The 23,262-nt window shown below is 43.8% G+C and overlaps 2 protein-coding genes across 8 annotated transcripts in view; one reads left to right on the forward strand and one right to left on the reverse strand.

Annotated features, from left to right (window-relative positions):
• Positions 1–23,262, reverse strand: part of MCF2L2 (MCF.2 cell line derived transforming sequence-like 2) — a 239,307-nt gene that overhangs the window by 72,574 nt on the left and 143,471 nt on the right. The window lies entirely within an intron of this gene.
• On the forward strand, positions 3,156–22,190 carry B3GNT5 (UDP-GlcNAc:betaGal beta-1,3-N-acetylglucosaminyltransferase 5). 7 transcript variants are annotated; one of them, XM_034999669.1, is made up of 3 exons: positions 3,156–3,313; positions 7,347–7,537; positions 18,542–22,190. In XM_034999669.1, the coding sequence occupies exon 3, from the start codon at positions 18,852–18,854 to the stop codon at positions 19,995–19,997; it is 1,146 nt and encodes a 381-aa protein (XP_034855560.1). In that variant the 5' UTR covers positions 3,156–3,313; positions 7,347–7,537; positions 18,542–18,851; the 3' UTR covers positions 19,998–22,190. The 7 variants fall into 7 exon arrangements, with proteins under 7 accessions (XP_034855560.1, XP_034855565.1, XP_034855561.1 ...); XM_034999674.1 differs by having other exon boundaries at positions 7,347–7,452; XM_034999670.1 differs by lacking the exon at positions 3,156–3,313 and adding an exon at positions 3,433–4,150.

Here is a 23,262-nt window from a genome sequence, read left to right on the forward strand (position 1 = left end):
AGCTTCCAGTTCTGGGCAGACTGATAATGGTTTCACCCAACCGCCGAGGGCCTGGAATTGAGGGAGGCTGCCGAAGGCTGCCAAACCACAGAGGCGAGAGCTGCAGGAAAGGGGCTAGTGTGCCTCCAGTGTCCACTTTGGGGCCTTGATGGCTTCGAGGGAGAAGTACACAGGGGCCTTTGTACTGTGGGCGAAGCTTCTTGGAATGAAAGTTTGAGCATTTGATGAATGTGGCAAGCGTTCAGCAAAAATTCAACTTGACCGGCAGTTAATACGCACTTACTCTGTGCAAGGCATTGTGGGAGGTTCTTCAAGGGAACTGGAGGTGTGCAGGATGGGGTCCCCACCCTCAAGAGGCCTCAGGACTCTCAAGAGTAGGGAAAACACATCCACAGACGATTTCTACAGTGACAAAAGCCCACTGACTGTTCCTGACATGTCACTTGTTGGGCTGGGCCCGCTGGTGAGGAGGAGGAGGATTCTGGCCTTTGGGGCCTTCAAGTCCCATCCATTCAGCGGCTCATCTGGATATTCCATTTGGATATTCCATTTCACACGTGCTCAGGTTAAGGCTGATGTGACACATTTGAGTGGAGACACTCAAGTTTGGAGCCCAGAATATAGACTAGAAATAGAAATCAGGTACTAAAGGCAATGGATGGGATCACCAAGGAGCAAGGGTAGAGAGAAAAGAAACCCAGAAGGATCTGTGTGGGGTGGGAGGGGGCTGGCGGGCAGTGAGGGAGGAAGAGGCAGCCGAGGAGTGCTGCATTATTTTAATGGGTGATGCTGTATGAACAGAAAATCCGTTCGAAGATGTGAAAAGAAACAAGCAAGTCCTTTTAGAGCGATGATGGATGCAGCATGAAGACCCCCTCTGCTGGCTCTTCATGTGAGAGGGGCTTTCTGCAGCCTGGGGTGGGCACAAGGATGACGGCCGTCCACACAGCCCGTGCAGCTGGCCCGACCCGTGTGTGCTTAGTAACTCCACACACGTGATTGCTTTTATATTCAGTCCTCACCGGACCCATCCAGGCAGGGATTACTGCGAGGAGTGGAGAAGTCGGGTCACTTGCCAGATCCCAGGGTGGGCAGGGAGTGAGGTCAGGATACCACCCCATCTCTCTAGCAGCCCAAGCCTTGCAGGAACCTGGCTGGTTTTGGAACCCGCGGCCTGGGGGGTGTCTGAATTCACAGAATAGTATCTGTATGAGGTCTGTGAGGAAATTTCTTATCTAACAGAGTCCAGAAGGTACAAAATTTAAGCTAAATGAGTCAAGCCTGGCACTATGTTCGCATGCTTCAGCTATGTTAGGCATTAAGCTGGTTAGTTATCATATCTACCACCTTCTAGGTTCTCTTGAACGTAGGCGTCAGACTTCTCTGCCCATAACCCATGATAACGCCCTGATGCCCTACCCTCTGGCCCTCTCTCCTCCATCTGCTTCCCCTCTGCTCTATCTCTTGCCCTACCTTGACCCTTCTCAATCTAACATGCAATTGCAATTCTTTCATTTTTCACATTTACCGTTTTGATGGTACAGTACTTTTTCCAGTACTTTCCATAGTTGTCTCGTGTTCTGTGAAGCACATTTCTGAGAGAGAGATTTAAAGTCGGTTATAAATCTAATTGTAGTGGTCTTTGTTCACGAGCAGCTACTGTGGTCACCGAGGACATGGCCGCTACACGGTCCTTCTCTGTGCTTTTCAAATCAGCATCGCCACTATCACCTGATTTTATTTCCAACTAGTTTCAGAATGTTCACACATACGCTCCCAATAAAAGAAACATGAGTACTTTGTTCTATACCATCAAGTCTATCATCCTCTTCCGCTCACTGTTCACTCTGCTGGGCCCCGTCTCCCATCCACATACTCTCCCCTCCCACGACCACAAGCCCTACATTCTCTTACCAACCTCCTGACTCACTTTTGAACTCGTTTATCTGTCTGTGGTGTCTATGTGTAAATTGAATGATGTTAATGTGTGATTTTTATATGTGTTTTTCAATGTTTGGGTCAGTTTGTATTTCTTGCAGGTACAGTCCTATGTGTTCATGCAGGTAGAACACAGGTGCTGACACCTGTGTATGTGGACCTGGTTCCAAATGACATGAAAGGAATATAATGGTAAATGAACATTTGCACATAAATAGAACATGATACATATGACAGCTGGGGGTGGGGATTGTAAGTGGAACCATGGTCAGGGTTTTATTTCTCATATATAAAGAAGGGAGGTGATCTGCACCATACGAACAGTGAATTAGCTTATGTATGGGTCACTGTGAGTGACTCCCTTACAAATCACATTATATTAATATCTCTGTATGTGGTCTGACATGCATATGGCACTATGATCTCTTGGCAATGTTGACCATGCTCTCTATAAGTAATATATGAAAAGAACTGCATGGTTGAAAACAGGGTGAAGGGCTTAAAAAAGCATTTACAAAACTTCCTAAAAATCTAGTTTGAAATAACAAATACATGTGTTTACAGTTTCAAACTCTGATTCAGTAATCTACTTTTAACCCATTACCTGTCTATTGCCTTTACAATGAGAACCCCAAAGCTTTTATTTTACTGAAGTATTTGGGTTAATGTTTTGTTTTCTGTCATATTCTGAAATATGCACAATTATAAAATCATTCAAAATATTACCTGTTAAATGATAATGTTTGTTCTATTAGGAGGCTAGAACATTTGGGGGACAAGAAACCAAACCCATAAAGGATTTATTTATAATCTCTTTCCTTATTAGAAATTTATATTCTCCTGATTCTGTCCAGTTACGTGCATGAAATATTTTGAGAGAGGGGAAACAACTCAAAGGGGCCATTCCTGGGGATTCTGGCTCACAGTCGACCATCTGAGTAAATGACTGAAAATTAACTGAAGAGGCGGTAGGGTGGGTACTTCCTGGAGTCCTCAAGCACCAACAAGAACTGACTGGGCGGGACCCATCACCTTCAGCAGCGTGCCGAGTTGGCGACGGAGGTGCGGGCCATGCTCGGCTTTGGCAATGAACACCACAAGGTGCAGGAAACGTGCACTGGCCACGCCTCAGGGCAGACTCCCGGCTGCCGCACCCCCACCCTCCGCCGGGAGCCCCTGATTGGGTCCTCCCCAATCGTCAGGCTCCAGCCCGCCCCCGCCCGGGAAAGGTAGCCGAGTTCAGCACTGGCTGCCCAGTGCTGGCCCAATATTTAAAGCAGGCAAGTTTTGTTCTTGAGACCACCGCCTTTCGCTCCGATCCCAGGAAGAGAGCAGACCTCCGATTTAGGAGTTTAAGGAGCTGGGCTTGGACTTGGTGAGTTTTGCTTTAAGCTCTCTGTGAATTTGAACTGGGCTTGAAGGTAAAATCATGGGGGGTGGGGGGCGGGTGATCCTTCCCCTATTGTATTTTTAAAAAGAACAGCTGTAGCAAGTTTAGTTTGATGTAAACTGGAGTTTTCTTCTGTTGTGACTTAGGCCCCAGAAGCTCAAGGCATTAAGTGGCATGACAAGAGATCTTTTAAAAGGACTAGCCTGCCCTTAGAACTCTTGGCTCTAGAAAGGAAAATCAGATGATCAGAGAACTGCAACTCAATCAAAACTTACCCACCGTATATGCGTAACTGTTGCGTGTTCTGAACGAACGGATCATTAGTCTAATAAATTCTAACTCCTAATGAAAAGTGTATTGAGACCAGTTGTTTCATATGGAATTCATATGTGCGATCAATCAATCGTACGATTAAAAAAAATGGTCTGCAGCCTAACTGGGGCCGAGGGCCCTCGTGGGTGGAAATGTTGCCTTCCCTCCCGGATCACTAAATGGGGGACGTTCTGGCACACTTGGAGGGGATATATCTCAGCTCCGCGGATGGTCGGTTCTTTGTGCCGGGGACGGGAGACAGGCTCCCGCGGTCCGCAGAGAGGGCTCAGGGCCGCCCAGCCTCTGCCCCGCCCCTGCCCGGCACGGCGGCCCCACTGCGCAGCGCCTCCTCACCGGAGCAGTTCTCGGGCTACGGGAGAGAAGACTCGGACTCTCTCTGCTTTCTTTGGGCCAGGAGAGGTCTCTGAAAGGCCGAGAGGGGAAGAAAGGGGGAAGAGCCGCGAGGAGGTGAAGGCATGCCCGTTCGCTTGGGTGGCTCCAGGACTTAAGGTTGGAATGCGCGCCGGGCCAGGGCGCACGGCTGGAGCAGACAACCCGGGCCTCGGCCCTCTGCTCTGGCCCCGACCGCGAGCGGCCCATCCTCGGGAGGCCCTAACCGCCACGGGGCAGGGTTGCCCGCCGCCCGCCGCCCCCCGCCCGCCAGCGCGGCGGGGAAGGGGAGGGCGCGTTCCCTCTCCGCAGCGTCTTTGTTCGCTCTGGCTGGCGGGCGCGGGCGCCCGGCAGCCGACACCCCGGGCCGAGAGCCGCCCGGGTGCGGCAGGTAGGTTGGGGGCCCCGGAGCTCCAGTTGGGGTTAAGTTTCCTGGGGCCCGGAGAGCCGGAGCGCTGGTGGTATAGTGGTTAGCATAGCTGCCTTCCTGGGGCCCAGAGAGTTCCTCCTCCTCCGGGGAGCTCCGGCGAGGCGGTCGCCGCGCGGGGATACCGAGGCGGGCCGGAGCGCGGGAGCCCGCGGGCGAACGTCGCGCCCTGCGCTCCCCGGATTTCGGATGGGGTTCCCCAACCGTGCTGCCATCCCTGGGCTGCAGGAGGGAATTCGGGTAGAAAGCCTGCATCGGGCTGGAAATTCGGAAGCCGCCAGACTGGGGAAACTTTCGGCGAGTAACTAACTAGGGAAATGGAGACAAGGAAGTGGGCAGGCAGGGGGAACTGGGAAAGGAGACCTCTTGTTACCGGTAGGTCTTGGGCACTCTTTTTTGATTGCCGAATTTTATTTTGTAACCCGAAGTGACAGCCGGTTGCTTACTCAGATACAATATAGGTCAAAGTAGTAACTTTTCATCCGATTCTGACTACACAGCCTATATTTTTTCTGACCCAGTGTTGGTTTTCATAGGTTATGGGTCATGTTAAAGGGACACCGATGTTGTAACAGCACAGTGGCTGCTGGTGGCTTGTAGCTCATATTTAGGGTAATTCTCTGATGAAAGTACATCCGTTAGAATTGGATTTGTTCCTCTGTGCCTTTATTTTGGGAACTTTGCCTGGTCCCTATGGGGGAAGGGAGAGGGATGTGAGAAACTGAAATTGACCCAGAAAAGGATGCTCAAAGGTAGTTGTGTTCAGGGGTAGCACTGAAAAGATCCCCTCTTGAACTTTCTGAAAGGGAGATAGGTGATGAGCAGCCGAGGTTTCAACTTTCTCAAAAGAAACTTAATGGTAGATTTTACATCTTGTCACGGGGGAGGGGGGACTGCTTTGTTTCGTCAACTCTTTTTTAATTATTAGTTTAAAGCAAGATAAATTCGATACCTGAAATGTTTACATTATATACTTCATACGACCCTTCTCTCTCCTGCTCCTTCTCTCCCTCCCTCCTCCTGCTCCTACAGGCACCCTCCATTTATTGAGCGCTGGGAGGCTAAAGGTGAGGCTGACTCCCTCTAACTCACCTCAGTTCCCCTGGGGCTCACCCTGACACTTTCTGATGGGGATGAGCGTTATGACAGGGAAAGTTCAAGCTAAAGCTCAGAGAAGCTGTTTCTGAGGAAGTGAGAAATGCCCTCATTAGGGCATGCCTGATTAGGAGGCATAAATGATATTACACATAAATGCCCTGCCCAAACAAAAAAAGACCCCAAAACCTCAGAAGGTAGAAAATAATTTTCAAAATAAACTGCAGGCTCTAGCAAGTAAAAACGTCACATTATATTTCATTAAAATGGAGATCAAATTCCCCTTTTATAAAAGCAATCTTTTATAAATAAGGAGATTGTAGGAAAGTAAAATAACTTTCTAATTCTTAAATATAGAACAGCTTGAATAATAACTCTTGGGTTTTGAAATGGGTCATCTTTTAAAATGGGTCACTTTGGCTGGAATCACTGCATTTGGTGACTTTCAAATGGTAGGAGGAGTTCTTTTTGAGGACCAACTGCTCCATAATCTACATAACAGAACTTTAGGGTGTTGTGGGAAGAAACTGGGAGAAATTCAGAAGAAGTGGTCTCTTCTCAAAGTAACGATGTAGCCTATCTTTTTGGAATTTTGTACATGCTCAGTTGAATTGCTCTAAGCTTTGCATTTTATAGCACATTATACCTTTTTTGGAATATTTCCATAGCCATTATTTTATTCCATTGTTAGAATAATCTTGTTAGGAGCTGCATATATTGTGCCTATGTTCCAGAAATTAAGTAACAGCAAATTATTATAAGAGCTCTTCCATTTGCCAGCAAAGATTTAGCCAGAACAATGTAAATCCAGGATATTTTTCTTATAGTATGCGTATATATAGGAGATATAAGAATCTTCGTACTGAAAGGTAAGAAACTTAACTTGATCGGGTGAGATATAAACTTAGAATAAACAAAAGTGCTTTTTTACATTTCAGTGCTGGAAACTCTGAGACTGGCTTTCATCTGTAACTTATTTTTTAAGATTTATTTATATTCTATAGTGAAGGCTTTGATCCTAGAAGCCAGTTTTCTACAGAAAGGAATGTTCTACCATGTCTGCAGGCAATAAGCCCCTAAAAGTCCCAAGTTCAAAATACTATTACACGGCTTAAGATCCACCTAAGATTTCGTATTTTATCTCTTTATTCCTTTTCCTACAATTTTTTTCTGCAACTTTTTGATAGTGCTCTAGGCAGAGCAAGTTAAAAAGCTGACTCAGCTCAGGTTTCCTTCTCCATAATTTACAGGGCCTTATAATTTTTTGGTTGTGTCATCTTTGTAGAAATGTTTTGTTTTTTTTTTTAAGTGCTTGTGGGAACCATATTGTTCTTTCCTGTCAAAGATAATAGAAAGGCATGTTCAGCCAATTAGTAATGATACTTCCATTCTCAGTCTCACCAGTATTTGGGATGTGTTAAGTGCCCCTTAGCAATCAGATTAGTATTTTTAAAAACTTTTATCTAATGAATATTTTTTGAGAAGAATATTAATGTATAGCTTATCATTTTGAAAGGTAATTAACCCCTAAAGAATATCAGCTACTAACTAAACCATCATGGTACAGATGCATGAACAATTTCTAGAGAAAGGAAATTAGCATAGATTGAACACCTGATATGGACCACACTTTGTCAAATAAATGGTCTCAAATGATCCTCAGAAAAGACTGTGGCACATGGTTTAGAGAGAAGTCAAGCTCATGTGACCAGTAAATGGAAGCAACAGAATATAAGTGTATTTTTGTTCATGTTCTAAAACTCTTTGGTTTTTCTACCCATGTGCCTCAATCAGGTCCAGATTCCAATTGCACCAGAACACTTGCTTACTCCATTAGGGGGTTCTACACTGGAAACATCTCTGACGCCTTCCCTGCATCCTGCCCGTGGCCTACTACACAGTATGTGGTAAATTCATATTTGTTGAATTAATTAAATGTAGGCATTACCTACTTTCAGGGCTGCTCAACATAATGCCTGGAACAGGTAGGTGTTTAATAAATGCTAGTTAACTTATTATAATAAATGTTGATTGAGACAGAAATGTTATATATACCTCTAACATTTTACACCATTATTTTTTGCACTCTGTAAACCCTCAATCAAATGTTATTTCCAAATACAATATCTAGAATGGGGCATATGAGCTGCCATTGGACAAGAAGCTTATGTCTAGCTCACATGATAGGTATATACCAGGTTATAGTGTCACCCTATTTTTATTTTTTTTAAGATTTTATTTATTTTTATTTAGAGAGAGAGAGAGCGCATGTGTGGCGAGTGTGGCAAAAGGGGATCGGGGAGGAGCAGAGGGAGAGGGAGAATCTCAAGCAGACTCCGCGCTGAGCGTGGAGCCCACTGCAGGGCTCGATCTCATGACCCTGAGATCATGACCTGAGCGGAAATCACGAGTCAGATGCTTAACTGACAGAGCGACCCAGGTGCCCCTGTCACCCTATTTTTAAATCACTATTTTCATATCATAATTTTACCTCAGCTGTACCTTTCATTTCATCCAAAACTTATTCATCAAATAGTTGCTTGAAACATCCTCTCTGAGTCCTATACTTTTTACTCTCCTCTCCTTCCCTCCTTCTCACCTCTTTTTGACCCCCTTCTGCCCTTAAATCCCCCAGTCTTCTTTGTGGGGGAAAGACTTTCTGTACCCAAAGGACACAAACTCACAAGGTCACTTTTGCCTATTCTCTTATGCTATTGGGACCAGGAAAAGGAAGGAGGGAAAATTGAGACGGAAGGTTAAAGAAAGGGTGGGTTACAAAGAGAGTGAGAACAAGCTCTGACAAAATGCAGGTGATAATAAAATGTAAATGACTCCAGACTTCAGGGAAGCAGATTCTTTGCCTTCTTGGGTGCTTCTCTTGGCCCTGCCCTACTCACTTCCCTGCCCTCCCATCCTAATGGGAGCTCCAGGAAAAGCGGCTGGCCAGTGCCAGGGAGGAAGGCAGGTGCGGAGCTCAGAGACAGGACCTGGAACCCATCAGCGGCTCCTGAGCTTCCACGGGTTCTGGAATTTTGGAGGTTACATGGTCAGCCCCATGTCAGGGTGCCTCAGTTTCTCCTGCAACACAGGGAGAGCTTTCTCCCTCATAGGTTGCTGTGAGGCTTAAAGAGTTTCTATAGACCTAAAGCAGTCAGAACAAAGCCCAGAGCATTGTAAACACTCCCATGTTAGCAACTGTTGCTAGAGTGGGCAAAAGGAGAAGCTTGTTTCTTAACTCGGCAAGAATAAAACTGACAAGAATTGTATTTAAAAGAGCAAGACTCCCTGTCAACACAAACAACTATGCCTCAGGAATGAATACAGAAGGCCAAGTTTAGAAAAGCAAATGTTTGACAGCTCTGAACCTACTTTGTATTTCTGCTTTTTGGTTTGTTTCAAATTCTGTTACCGGGAATTTTCAGTGACTTTTAAAATATAACTCCTCTGAAATATAATAATACTCTATAGTCCCTCACCACCAGTTTCCTTAGTGCTTGTTTTTACTTAGGGCCTGTCTTTACTTGTTTGTTCATTTGGTATTTCCTTGTTTTTTTTTTTTTTTTTTTTTCCTATAACCGGCAAACAGAAATCTACACCCATGTTTAACTTATAAAGAAATATACAATTTAGTTTATATAGGTGGGGAACTTGTTACTAGATTCACACTGTAGGTTTTACAACTAATTTTTCCCTCTGGCCCACATCCATGCTTGCTAAAAGTTGGAATTTAAAGTCTTTGGCTAACACTGAATCAAGAACTAACTCTATAAATGTATTGTTTGTGGATGGATAACAACTCTAAATGGCTTCTAATCTCTGCCAATGGCTTAAGCTAAATTTTCATAGCTAGAGTCACAACCACAAAAACACCTAAAGAAAGCTAACGGGTAGAATTTTTCCCTTTTTACACGCCTTGTATTGGAAACACTCAAATATGAATTAATAAAATACCAATTGAGGTAATATTTAATTTTTCACACTTAAAATGTGAGTTGTAAGTTCAAATTTTGGGTTGTTTCTTTCCTTTTTGAGCAAACAGAATATGCAATTCCTACTAAACAGTACCCAGTTGTGTTACTCATCACCAATGACTGTAACGAATTTAACTAAGAAAAATGTAGGAGATCAAATTATCGCCTTTCCTGTAAATTTAGGGCTAAACCTGATTTCCTTTAATATGGCAACTTGGCTCTTGAGGAATGGTCCTAGCTCTCTTTAAGGGGAAAAGATGATTAGAACAAGCCAGGGAAACAACACTTGGAATGTAGAACAAAGTGCCACCTAAAGATGGACAGAAAATGTCATATTTCTCTCCTTTGAGTTATGCCTGGACAGGAACCCAAAGCTCTCATATGGGACTATAAGTAATACAACTTTAAATATAAAAGGTTGAAGTACTCGGGCTTTTTTTTTTTTTTAAACTGACTTACTGAAGGAGCATCCTTAGTTTATAGTTATACTTTTATGACTTTTAATTTTGTGCCCAAATGAGTGCCCCCCCCCCCCCTTGCCTCTCCTGACAGTAGTCAGTGTGCTTTACTGAGGGGATGGGGAGAGGGTTGGCCAGCCTGGGGATCCGGGAAGAGGAGGCCCATGTGGGGATGAGAAGGGACAATGCGTGTAATGTCTTCTCCTTTTTCTGTGAGGCAGGAGGTGAGGCCATCAGCTAAGAGTGAGAGGCACAGGCCTTGGAAGAGGGGGAAGATGGAGCATGGCTGATGAGGGGACAGGAGAGAGAGAAGGTCCAGGACAAGTGAAGGATGCTCACACAGCATCGAGCCCTCTGCCCACAGCTAGATAGTGCCATTTGTAGTGATGCCGTCTGCCCGGCAGGTGTTGTAGAAGTAGAGAAGGCAGGAGAGACCCGAGGTCTGGGGTTGTTGGGTAGAAGAGCAGGAACCAAGGAGAGGAGGGCAAAGGTGCCAGATGATTCTGCATCTGAGACAGGGAGGTGGGGAAGAAGGAAGGTCAGGAGACTGCTGGGTGGGGTGGGAGCGTTAGGGAGCAGATAAGAGTGGGCAGAGGATTTGGGGTGAATATTTAGAGGCTGTGGTTGAAGAGCCAACTGCCTGGAGAGTGAGCGGACTGGAATTTGACATTTCAGAGGAAATGCAGTTGTAGATGAAGCCACTTAAATGACTTTCTTGCTGATAAGTTGTCTTGAGTGTGTGGGAGGTTATGGGAACAAAATGGCATACAGGTCATAACATAAGGGCCCCTTAGACTTCTGAGTGTTGCAGATCTGCTAAGTAAGATTTGGAAATATAGTTTCTCTAAGATTAGATGTTGGTGATATATTACAACAATGCCAGAAACAATGGTCAAGAAACATACAGTTGGAAACAAAAACAGATACATTTTGAATTCAAACCCAAGGGCTTTCTCTAGTTCACCTTGCTCCTCCTGGAAGAGGCCTCCCCTGCTCCACCCACCCCCACTTCTCCCCTCCTGGCTTCCAGCACAGGGCCCACTGTTTGCCCCACGGCTCTCCTCCCGCTCAGAGCGCCACCACAAGCCTCGTCTGTCCTGCCCTCTATCACCCTCTACCCATTCCTTACCCCATCTCAACTTTCTATGAACTAGCCCTTTATTTTATTTTATTTTTTTTTTTAAGATTTTATTCATTTATTTGACAGAGAGAGAGAGCACAAGCAGGGGGAGCAGCAGAGGTAGAGGGAGAAGCAGGCTTCCCGCTGAGCCCAGAGCCCGATGCGGGGCTCGATTCCAGGACCCTGGGATCATGACCTGAGCCGAAGGCAGAGGCTTAAGGACTGAGCCACCAAGAGCCCCTGAACTAGCCCTTTGAAATAGTTCCTTTTTAGAAGAAATAACCATCTGAAGTTTTAGGGAATTTGTACAATATTCTCTTTCATTTGTCAAAAGATATTACTTAGTCCTTGAATTCAAACCTGTTCAAATAAATTGAGATGCCACGTAAATATATGCAGGCATGCACGCACACGCGCATAAGTAAAATACACGCACATGCGCATAAAACACATGCACACACGCACACGCGCATAAAGTAAAATACACGCACGCATACACACATGCATAATGTAAAATACACACGCACATGCGCATAAAGTAAAACAATGCACGCACACACACGTGTAAAGCAAAACGCACGCACGCATACATGCGCGCATAAAGTAAAATAAGATGGCTTCCTTTGCCTTTGCCTCCTCCCGCTCCTCCTTCCCGGCGTTTACTGCCTCGGGGCCCCTCTGCTCCTCTGGTACTGGAGGCTCACTGGCCCCACAGCGGCCACCTTCCTTAGGCTCAGAGCGCTCCTGCCTCTGCGGTCCCGCTGCCTCCTCCAGCCTCACCTGCCCCCCTGGACTGCTCCACCTGCTGTCTCTCGGGCACCTCCCTCCCGCCCCACACCAGCCCAAACCCAGACACGCTCCCTCCTCACTCCGAACTCGGGAAACCAGTTTCCCCTCCGCTGTGTCGCTAATGCTGGAGACTAGATTTCCCTCTCCTCCTTTCCTCCCATCCCAGGCCACTCAGCAGGTAGCGCTGGGTTTGTTTTTCTCGAAAGGGTCTTCCTTACCCCTGACCTCCCTCCTCACTTCCACCACCCTAGACTAGGCCCTCCTCACCTCATTCTGCTTCAGCGTGAGGCCCCCGAGGGAGCCAGGGGGCCCTATCTCCAGGCTTCACGCATCCATCCTGCGTGCCACCACCAGATTAGTCCCTTTCCCGTAACGCTTAGTCCACATTGACAAGGCAGTTATCATTAAAAACAAAAACTGAAACTTGGGTGACCTCTTGCTGCCCTTGGCACTCATGGCTCCTCTGCCCCATTTTCAAGGTTCCCCATAAGCAGGCCCCATCTCCCTGCTTTCAAATACATGCTTGTATCTCAAGTATTTGCTGTTGTTATTTTTTTGCTTTCTTGCCTGAAACAGATTGCTTCTTTTCCTGTAACCACCTAAATCCTGTTTTCCTCAGGCCCTGCTATCCTGCTGTCACTGATCTCTATTACCAGGGACTTGCCTTTTTTGCCTGGAGTTGGTATTGTCTAAATTAGTTCTGTGACACTGTCTGCACTTGTCTGTGATCTGCTGATTGTTGTCCATGGGAACTGAGTTTTCAAGTGGGCATCATGAGTCTTGTCTCAGCTAGACTGCAGATGCTTTCAGAGAGGGGACTATAAAATACTACTACATGACTCTCACTACGCCCAACTGGCATAACGATTCCATAGCAGATCCTCACATACTTGTAGCATTTGTTGAAACGTTGAACACTGAGGCTGTTTGACTTGAATTTGAAGTGCAGGCCTCGCTCTCTTGATTAAAACGTCAACATTTTTATCAGGTTTTGTATAATATTTTAAGATCACTAAAGTAGACCCAACAAAGAAATGGGTTACCAGCGAGAGCAAAGTAGAAAAAAAATCAGGGGTCATGTAGGGTAACTTGTAATCCCTAGTTTTTTTCCGGAAGAGTTTAAAGAGTTCTCTTGTGAAATATTCTTGAGTAACTGTGGAGCACAGCTCCTAGACTGAAAAGCATTTGAGGTAGGGTCAGCCACCTTCTTTTCTGATGTTCCTGTTCTACTTCTATTCTTTATTTTTCTGGCTACTTCTCTCTATTAGGAAAGAGAATACTAAGAGTATCTGCTCCTTCTTTTCAATCCAAATAGAAGCAAACCCAAGTTATATTCCAAATATTTGCATACAGGTCTTGCTCAACGGAGGATGGGGTGACATCCCAATAAACTCACTGTAAATTGAAAATATTGGAGGTCAAAAAAGCATTTATACACCTAACCTACCAAACATCATAGGTTAGGCTATCCTACCTTGAACGTGCTCAGAACATTTATATTAGACTACAGTGGGGCAAAAGCATCTAACGCCAAGTATATTAGATACTAAACTGGTGAATAGCTCATGTAGTTGAATACTGTACTGAAAGCAAGAAAGAGAATGGTTGTTAAGTGTAGCGGCTGCTTACCCTCATGATTGCCCAGCTGACTGGGGACTGCAGCTCACCGCCACTGCCCAGCATCACCAGAGAGTATCGTATGGCTTATCACTAGCCTGGGAAAGGATCCAAATTCCAAATCTGAAGTATGGTTTCTACTGAGGGCATATTGCTTTCACACCATCATAAAATAAAAAAATCGTAAGTCAGGGACTGTCTGCATTCTCTCTGAGCAGTTCGTTGTCCTGTTCTCGCCTATGGTCTTTCCTGTTTCCTATTTCCAGCAGACTCTGAAGTCATCTGTGTTTTTTACATCCTCTCAGTAACAATACATGGACATTCACCCCCGATCTGCAGATGAAGTCACCGAATCAGAGTGCAGGGAGGGTGGCCCAAGGTTACACAACGACCGTGGCCCCAAGCGGGGGCAGCCCTGGGGCTTGCAGCCTGTGGCCTGGTCCCTGAGCCGCGCAGCATGCACATAAAGGAAGCTGCAAGCACAGCGTTCTGGTGGGGATGGTTCCTGAGCTCACGGGCATTATCTGGCTCCTCTGTTTCCTGCCAGGCCCAGCATTTTCTTTCTCCAGGTCGGGCAGGCCTGTGGCTTTCTCTGCAGTCAGTCCCCTCCCCTGCCCTTTGAAGGCGGAAGATGGAAGATGTGCTTTAGATGAGCTTCAAGGCTCTGTGTGAACCAGAAGAGTGGGTGTCGATGGCATGTGCGTGGTACCCATCAGCAAAGCCAGGGCTGGTGGGCAACACTGTTTGGTTGTAATTCATGAATTTAGACCATGGAGGTGCATTTTGCTTTTGGTTGGCCAATGCTGCCTAGTGACTATGTTCAATTTGGAGGAATTGGGGTGTTCTTTTGTTATAAAAGAGAAACTAGGTACTGCGGAAGAGTAGTTCAACTTTCCCAATCTTCCCCTCATCACATCAGTCCTATCAGTGGGCTCTGGTTATGATTGGTATAAATGATAGCTAAACAATTCAAGCTGCTGAGGTTGGAGAAATCTTGTTTTAGATTTTCACATGCTGTTCTGAACCTAAATAAGTAGTGTGGGTTGTTGGCTTTGCAACAGGTTCTTTGTCATTTTTCAGGAACTGTTTTGACTCTTGGAGGTCAATGGGGAACAGGTGAAGAAATATAGGGAAATAAGGTAAATCCATATGCATCAGGGGTGGGGAGCAGGGGGATAAATGCATGTTCTGGGGTGGCTGCTAAAATGCACGTGAGCAGAACACACCAACCAGAGGAGTAATAGGCCCCATTCATTGGAGAGATACTAGGGCCTCTGTGAGTCAAGTGTTTATGTGGGTGTTGGAGGAGTCAGGCCTGTGGGCTGATTGTCTAGCAAGACACTCAGACTCGTAAACTGGGAATAGGTGCAAAGCAAGCTGACATAGCAACATTATGAGTGCAACTGCTCAGAAATGAGAAGCTAGCTTTGCCTGTGGTTCCAAAGGTTACTCTCCTCTTTGTCTCTTTGCCAGGGTCTGTTGGAATAGAAAAACTGCAGATTAGTTTCAATTGATAATTTTCTTAGAATTCTTAAACAGTTATGGGATCGTAAAATCTGCCCTTAAGAATTCTCTGCTGCTAAACAATGAATCATGGAACACTACATCAAAAACTAGTGATGTAATGTATGGTGATTAACATAACATAATAAAATTAAATTAAAAAAAAGAATTCCCTGCTGCTTTGCATTAAGCCTCCGGTTGTAGAGGCAGAAGGGGATATCTGCCCTCACCGGGGGACCCTTATCTAAGCGAGCACTGTTTAGACTGAGAGGAAGAGCCCCCGCCCCCACCCCCCCCATGAAAGTGATTCTGCAAAGTTTAGGCAGATGCTACCATCAGAAACTGATGTTTTCCGCTGTCTTTTCCATTCTACTCTAGAGGATTCGGTCCACCATGACCAGCCAAACCAAGAGGGGAAATTATGATACTGATCTATCCCTTAAGAGTAGTATTTCTTGCTTTTTTGATGGTAAAGCCCACACACAAAAAATACATTTTACATTACAACCTGGAGGCACGTATACATAAAACTGAAAGTTTCACAGAAGGATACTTAAACTACTTTCAGTGCAGTAGGCCATTCTCTATTTTGTTCTTTTTCTGTTTCTTTTTTAAATACTGGTTGTGACTTTCTGAGAGGCACTAGCAAGTTTTAAAAACCTGTGCCCTAGGGAATGAGATAGATTATCTCTGAACAAAGTCTCCATGAGGGTTGGCTCTGATCTCCCATACTCTTTGGACTTTTGCATGCCTGGTCTTTGCTGTTATCAGCCCAACATGGAGTACCTTCGGCAGATAGGTAATACAGCTGTATGTAAAGGGCCAGAAGTTGGGAAGGAAGTCCCACAGCCAAGGTTAGGCCCGTACAGCAGGGTGCTCTCAGTGTATGCAGTTGGTTTCATAGCAGGGCTGAAGGGCGGGGGATTTGAGGTTGAGCTCTTTGGGCTCAAAAGCAGGGCCTTTTCTGTGGGCCCAGCTACCCAGCGAGCCTGGACTGAGTGGAGCTTGCATGGTCTTTTCCCTGTCAATCTGTTGAAAGCTCAGGAGACTATGTTAACCCTGAGGGGAGACTACTTCCCCAGGCAAAAGGATGTATCTTACTTCGGATAAGCGCTGGGGTCAGAGTCCTTGAAGACAGGAAGTGCTGTCTCTTAGTCATGGAAGAAAGGGGAGGACATGTGACTGACTGGGCCTCCTGACCCCAGTTCCTCCCAAGTGACCAGCTGTTAGAGTGAAAGGGACTCCACCCCCACCATGGTTCTTTGCACTGACATTCAGAGAACGCCTACCGGGTGTCAGGTCAGACACTGACCTGGATGCTGAGGGTAGCGTGTCTACGACATCGGGCCTTACGTCACGGAGTTCACAGTGTAATTGGGGGAGGCAGATAAATTAAAAAGTCAGTCCAGGAGCATGAGTGCAAGAATGTGCTGTGGTAATGCGGATAAGAATAATCTTTGGTGGTAGTGCTGGAGGGTGGCCCCAACTCTGACTTCCCAGAAAAGGATGCCTGTAGAATTTAGTGAAGATTAGTATACTTCTTATTAGCAAGGGGAGCAGGGCTTGCCAGGCCACACATAAGATGGCCACCGGGACACAGGCTGCCGTGTGTGAAATAGCTAGCACGGCCCAGCTTCCAGCCAATACTTTGGTGCCGACAACTAGTAGAGAGCATCTGAAGGGGGTGAAGGAGCTCAGTCTGCCTCCCGGTTAGATCTGAGTTTTAGAAAGGTCACTCTATAGGGTAGAAGATGGGTTGGTCAGGGATCATTTTGGCGGCTGCACTGGTCTGGGTGAGAAGTGATGATAACAGGAAGAGGTGAAGAGAGATTTAGAACAAGCAAGTCACAGGATTAAGTAACTGGATATGGAATGGAGGAAAATGAGGACTTTCAGATTTCTGGCAGAGATGCATGAAGTGCAGTCAGACACAAAGAAAGAGAAAATGGCAACAGCAGGTTTTAGGGGAGAAGACAGTAGAAGGGGTTAGAAATGGCATTTGAGTGTCCCTGTGTGCCAGGTAATTATCTATTGACCTCGCTCTATCTATATATCTATGTATATTCCCATTTAACTTGCATGAAGACAGAGTTAATTGGGGTTAGGTCGGCTTTTCCAATTTCTGGGTTAGATGCATGCCACAGAGCAGTGGAAGTTCACATTGCTGGACTACAAAGACAGTGCTTTTTGGCTATAACCCTGTGGCTTCCTGGCTTGAACGTGCTAAATTGGAGGTGCCTGTTGAGTTTCCAGATGAAAAAGAACAGGAAAAAGATGACTATATAGATATGGGTCTCACAAAGCCATTTTGGTTACAGAGAGTTTGGGCCATGCTTTTGAAAATGTATCTCAAGGGGCGCCTGGGTGGCTCAGTCGTTAAGCATCTGCCTTCAGCTTGGGTCATGATCCCAGGGTCCTGCCATCGAGCCCCGCATCGGGCTCCCTGCTCAGTGGAAAGCCTGCTTCTCCCTCTCCCACTCCCCCCGCTTGTGTTCCCTCTCTCGCTGTCTCTCTGTCAAATAAATAAATAAAATCTTTAAAAAAAAAAAAAAAAGAAAAGAAAATGTATCTCAACTCCTTGATTTACAAATCTTGATTTTTTAAAACAAAATCTTACTCTTATTCCTGTCTTGTCTGGGGCAAGCTTTAATGAATTTTAACTGTTAGGAACTTTCTGTTCATCATTCATCTATTTTGCCTTGAACTATATACAGGCATAACCTTGGAGACACTGTAGGTTTGGTTCTAGACCCACCGCAATAAGGCAAATATCATGATAAAGCGAGTCAAATGAATTTTTTGATCTCCCGGTGCATATAAAAGTTATGTTCACGCTATACTATAATCTATGAAGTGTGCAATGGCATTATGTCTTAAAAAATGGCAATATGTCTTAATTAAAAAATACTTTATTGCTAAAAAATGCTAGCCATCATTCCAAGCTTTTACCGCCGAGTCACAATCACCCGATCACAGATCACTATTACAAATATAATAATGAAAACGTTTGAAGTATTATGAGAATTACCAAAACGGGACACAGAGACATGAGGAGAGCAAATGCTTTGGAAAAATGGCAACCCCTTGCTTGACGCAAACCTTCAACTTGTGAAAAAGGCAGTGTTTGCAAAGTGCCATAAAACAAGGCGTCCCTGCAGCTACTTTCATCCTGGCTGCACCGTGGATCAATATATACCTGGACACACCCACGTGAGATTGTGAACTTAAAGTGTATAGGCTGATAGCCATTTGGGAGGCTTTTTATTTTTTAAGGTTGAGACGAGGAAAGGGCCCCGTATTCTGAAGGGGAGGACAGTGGAGGGTGAGTGGTTCTTTCCCTTTCCCTATCCTCCTCCCACCCCCACCAAAAAATAAATATCTGTATGCCTCTGCTAAACGCTAGCTGCCTCATCACCTTCTGTTCACATCGGGCAAGTTACATTCCATTTTTAGGGAATGAAAAGTAGTTTCTTTCTTTTTGGTCACTCTCACCCACTCACTTGTCATCTCTTTTCTTCCTGACTCTAACAGGTGGCACTTTACTCTCACAGAAGGAAGCACATGGAATAGCTACACGAGGCCAGTCACCTAACGCAACGACGGATGCCGGTGTGGAAACATTCTGACGTGCCCGTGTCCTCCTCCTACCGTGCATTCCACTCTCCCACAATCTCAGAAAAAATGGTACGAAAAGAAAGTATTTTGTGAAACAAGGAGCTCCTGCTTTTTTTAATGATGAACATGTATTAAGATGGACATCTGTTCTACACAATACCAAGTTCTATGGTCTCGAAGGGGCAAGCGCCCATTTAAAACCGACCTTAAGTAAAAACAGAGCTGCATGGATGTCAGAATGTTTGTGAGTGGCAGAAGAGTCAAAAAATGGCAGTTCATGCAGTTATTTGCCACTTGTTTTATACTAAGCCTCATGTTTTTTTGGGGACCCATCGATAATCACATTGTGAGCCATATGAAGTCCTACTCTTACAGATACCTCATAAATAGCTATGACTTTGTGAACGATAGCCTGTCTCTTAAGCATAGTGCGGATGGGGCTCCTCGCTACCAGTACTTGATTAACCATGAGGAGAAGTGTCAGGCACAAGACATCCTCCTGTTACTGTTTGTAAAAACTGCTCCCGAAAACTACGATCGACGTTCCGCAATTAGAAAAACGTGGGGCAATGAGAAGTATGTTCAGTCTCAACTTAATGCCAACATCAGAACTCTGTTTGCTTTAGGAACACCTTCTAACCCACTGACAAGAGAAGAACTGCAAAGAAAACTGGTCTGGGAAGATCAAATGTACAGTGATCTAATCCAGCAAGACTTTGCTGATTCTTTCTATAATCTTACTCTCAAATTACTTCTGCAATTCAGTTGGGCAAACAGCTTTTGTCCTCATGCCAAATTCCTTATGACTGCTGATGATGACATATTTATTCATATGCCAAATCTTATTGAGTACCTTCAAAGTTTAGGAAAAATTGGTGTTCAGGACTTCTGGATTGGTCGGGTTCATCGTGGTGCTCCTCCTGTGAGAGACAAACGCAGCAAATACTATGTCCCCTATGAAATGTACCAGTGGCCGGCTTACCCTGACTATACTGCTGGGGCTGCCTATGTGATCTCCAGCGACGTAGCCGCCAAAGTCCACGAGGCGTCACAGACACTTAACTCTAGTCTTTACATAGATGATGTGTTCATGGGCCTCTGTGCCAATAAAATGGGGATAGTGCCACAACACCATGTGTTTTTCTCCGGGGAAGGCAAAACTCCTTATCATCCCTGCATCTACGATAAAATGATGACGTCTCATGGACACGTACAAGACCTTCAGGACCTCTGGAGGGATGCCACAGACCCTAAAGTCAGAATGATTTCAAAAGGGTTTTTTGGTCAAATATACTGCAGGATAATTAAGATAGTTCTCCTTTGCAAATTGACCTATATTGACACGTATCCTTGTAGGGCCGCCTTTGTCTAACAGTACTTGAATGTTGTATGTTTTCACTGTCACTGAGCCAAACATGGATGGAGAAAACTCTAGATATTTGTCGATACCTGAAGTAAAATGAGTATGAAAAAACAAATATTTTGAAAACCCAGTCTATCAGAATGTTTCTTTGATTCTAGAAGCTATTCAGTGTAACTTAACTACTTCATCGCCTAAATTCATTTCAAGGAATTCATATTTAGAAAAGGTTTATGAAGACAAAACTAAAGGGAAATTCAAGTTCTCACTCGATGCCACATGTATATTTGAGGCATAGAGAAGTTAATTAAGGTGCCTTGGTGTTAGAGTAACTGCCTTTGGAAAATACCAAGTGAATGTATAGTACAACATTTCAAAGAAATGAATATATTGTCGGACCAGGTTTACAAATTAGTTTTTATTAGAGAGCACTTGACTGGGGGAGGTGGGGGCAGGGGAGGATTGGCATAGGAGAAAGTACTTGAACCTGATAAAAGAAGGTTCCTGTTCTTCAGAGGAGACTTAGAAAAATGTAACACGATTTCTTTATAAAGAGCCAAATCACTTATTGTCACATCCATGTAGCTAATTTACCTAAATAGTGTTAGAGTCATTTAAAACATATTTATATCTTTTTTTCAAAGTGTAATGTGAAATTTGAGCTGTGATTCGCTCTGCCCTAACTGGTACTTCATGTGAATTTTTTGATTATTAGATATGACACAAATCATGGGCAGTGTGTTACTCACAGGGTCTTTCCCTAGGAAGAAATCATTGTTACTTGAAATCAGCCAATTTTAATGAATTTTTCAGCTGATTTTTAAATATTCAATATTGGTCTGTTTTTAAGGTAGTTATTTGAATGTAGTTTGCACAGAGGAATAGAATAATGGAGACGACTTCAAAAAGAAAGAAAGAACATTAAAAGCCTCTTTTCTCCTTTTCTGTAATTTATAAAATAAAATTCTTAGTGTGTAAATTATTGTAACAATGACTAAAATTAGCCTACACCTCCCCAACAAGGTCTCATAAACCATAGTACTTTGTCAGGTTTTAAAACTGAGAGCATTCGACATCAAATCAAAGCTATCTTATCTTTAAAAAAATCAGTTCTTTCATCAAAATGACTATCGGAGGTGTCATCAACTTTGAAATACTTCATTCACATTTGAAAGCAGAATGAAGTGACAGAAATGTCACCAGAAGGAGGTTTAAAATATTTGTGAAGCTTCCTGTTCAAATGTGGCTGAGCTCTAAAAGAGTAAGTTGCATTTATCTTACAGGAAAGGATAGAAATGTGGTCATGATGCAACAACCTCCCCTCACTACAGAAAGAACTAGGTGATGTCTATTGTCGCAGGGATTATATGATGTCCAAAATGGTGACTTCAGCAAAAGCAGTTGAACTGATTATAAAACCTCTCTCTCTGCAGAGGTGCCTGTTAGGGAAAACTAAGACGTCTCATGTCATTAGATGAGGTCTGAAACATGCAGAAGGAAACAAAACTAAAAGAATTCTTGGTAAGCACAACTGGAGGATGATATATTGTAATTTTCTGCAGATAGCTTTTTAATGTTTACAGAAATTTTTGTTAATTTCTTTTCTATTTTGAAAATTGAGGCTTGTTTACATTGATTGCTCAGATAATTTAGAATTTTTAACTAATGTCAAAACTACAGTGTCAGCCATTCTGGGTTTGTAGTTTCAGAGTAGGTGCAGCGTTTATAAGTCATGACAGTTTAAATTTTCTGACCAATTTGAAAACCTGTAGATAACAAAATCACATTTTGACAAAGCTGGTTTATAATTAATTTTTATTAGTTGATTCTTTAATAACCATTTGCCTTTTGGCCATACATACCCTGCCTATCTATACTTGTAACTGTTAAAATTTTCCATTGGTTGAAAACATAAGTGTCTCTCTGGCCATTGAAATGATCTTGTTTACAGCAATACTTTTGTGAAACAATTATTTATTTGCAAAAGAGCTCTCCTCAACTGTGTTCATCTTTTTATTTTTGCTTCGAATAGAATGGAACATAGTTAAATTTAAAGGAAATATGAAGGCACTTCCTTTTTTAATAAGAAGGAAATTGCTAGATGCTTCCTTCATTGGATTTAAAGTACTGAGAAGAATATTTGTAAATAAAAGGATTCCAGCCTTTTAAAAAAAGAAGGAAAAAACTTTTCGGTGCTCTAATGCAGGGCTGTCTCAAAAATCGTCAACAAAGGGAAAATAAACTATCAGCCTCGATGGTCACTTGAGTAGACGATTGTTGTACACAGTGTTATTGCTAAAAACTTTTTACCTCTTGGTTGGTTTGCATCTTTTTTTTCATATTATTAATTTTATACCAGTATGTTAAATATTTATATTATTTGAATTTTGCTCTTGTATGGCAAAATAATTAGTGAGTTTTTAAAAATAAATCTGTGATTTCCAATAAACAACTTGAAAATTGTCAGCAGATGTGTATTTTCACAAGCTTTTTAAACTCCTGTGTATGAACACCATTTGTTTATATAATCAACTTCTTCTGTTTAATGTCAGGGAGGTCTGAAGTACACAATCTTAATCCTTAATCAGACTTGCTGTTGTACCCAGGAGAGAGGATTATGTGTCCTCTGCCCTGGAGCCACATAAAGTGCTTCTTTTGGTTGTTAAAGGACATATGCTGGAATGTCTAAGTTGGGGAAATTCTCTTTCCTAATCGATTGTTCAGGAAAGAGATGAACACCTGTAGCCATGGGGCTACCAGACACCATTGGAAAGGGTCATATTTTCCTTTTACTTGATATCATTAGGTGTCAGAAAGTAGATTCACATTTAGCTCTAGTCTTTGAAAGTCAGGAATGTTCTTAGGACTGGTTCTGTCTGAGTGCTGCTTCAGTATATTTGTACATAGTATGTACTCTGCTTTTCACCCAATTCCTGCTCAGTTCTTAGCCCAAGATATGGTGTGACTCAATCTATTTATGTTTTTAAAACTTGGAAGCATGTGATTTTTTTGGTTGTAGATATTCTTTTGCTCCAGACCTCAAAGGCTCCTTACTGTCTTGAGCATCGAATTATCTCTTTGACCTGGTTCCCAAGGCCTTATGGAATCTTCCTTTCCTTCTGGAGTCCCCATAGTGTTATTTTTCCCACCACCACTATCATCAGTCACACATCTCATTCATGACTTGTGTAAGTTAACCAATGGAACGTCATTTCTCTTGGACCTATTGAAGCCTTGAAAATCCAACCCTGACTGTGCTCTTTCATTAAGCATCTCT

The sequence above is a fragment of the Mirounga leonina genome, unplaced genomic scaffold, assembly GCF_011800145.1.
Source record: "Mirounga leonina isolate KUSES-001 unplaced genomic scaffold, KU_Mleo_1.0 Mir_115, whole genome shotgun sequence".
In the NCBI taxonomy this organism is placed as follows: Eukaryota; Metazoa; Chordata; class Mammalia; order Carnivora; family Phocidae; genus Mirounga; species Mirounga leonina.

What these genes read in the sequence shown, in the direction of transcription:
- B3GNT5 (XM_034999669.1), top strand. Translation starts at nt 18,852, where the DNA reads ATGGATGTCAGAATGTTTGTGAGTGGCAGAAGAGTCAAAAAATGGCAG.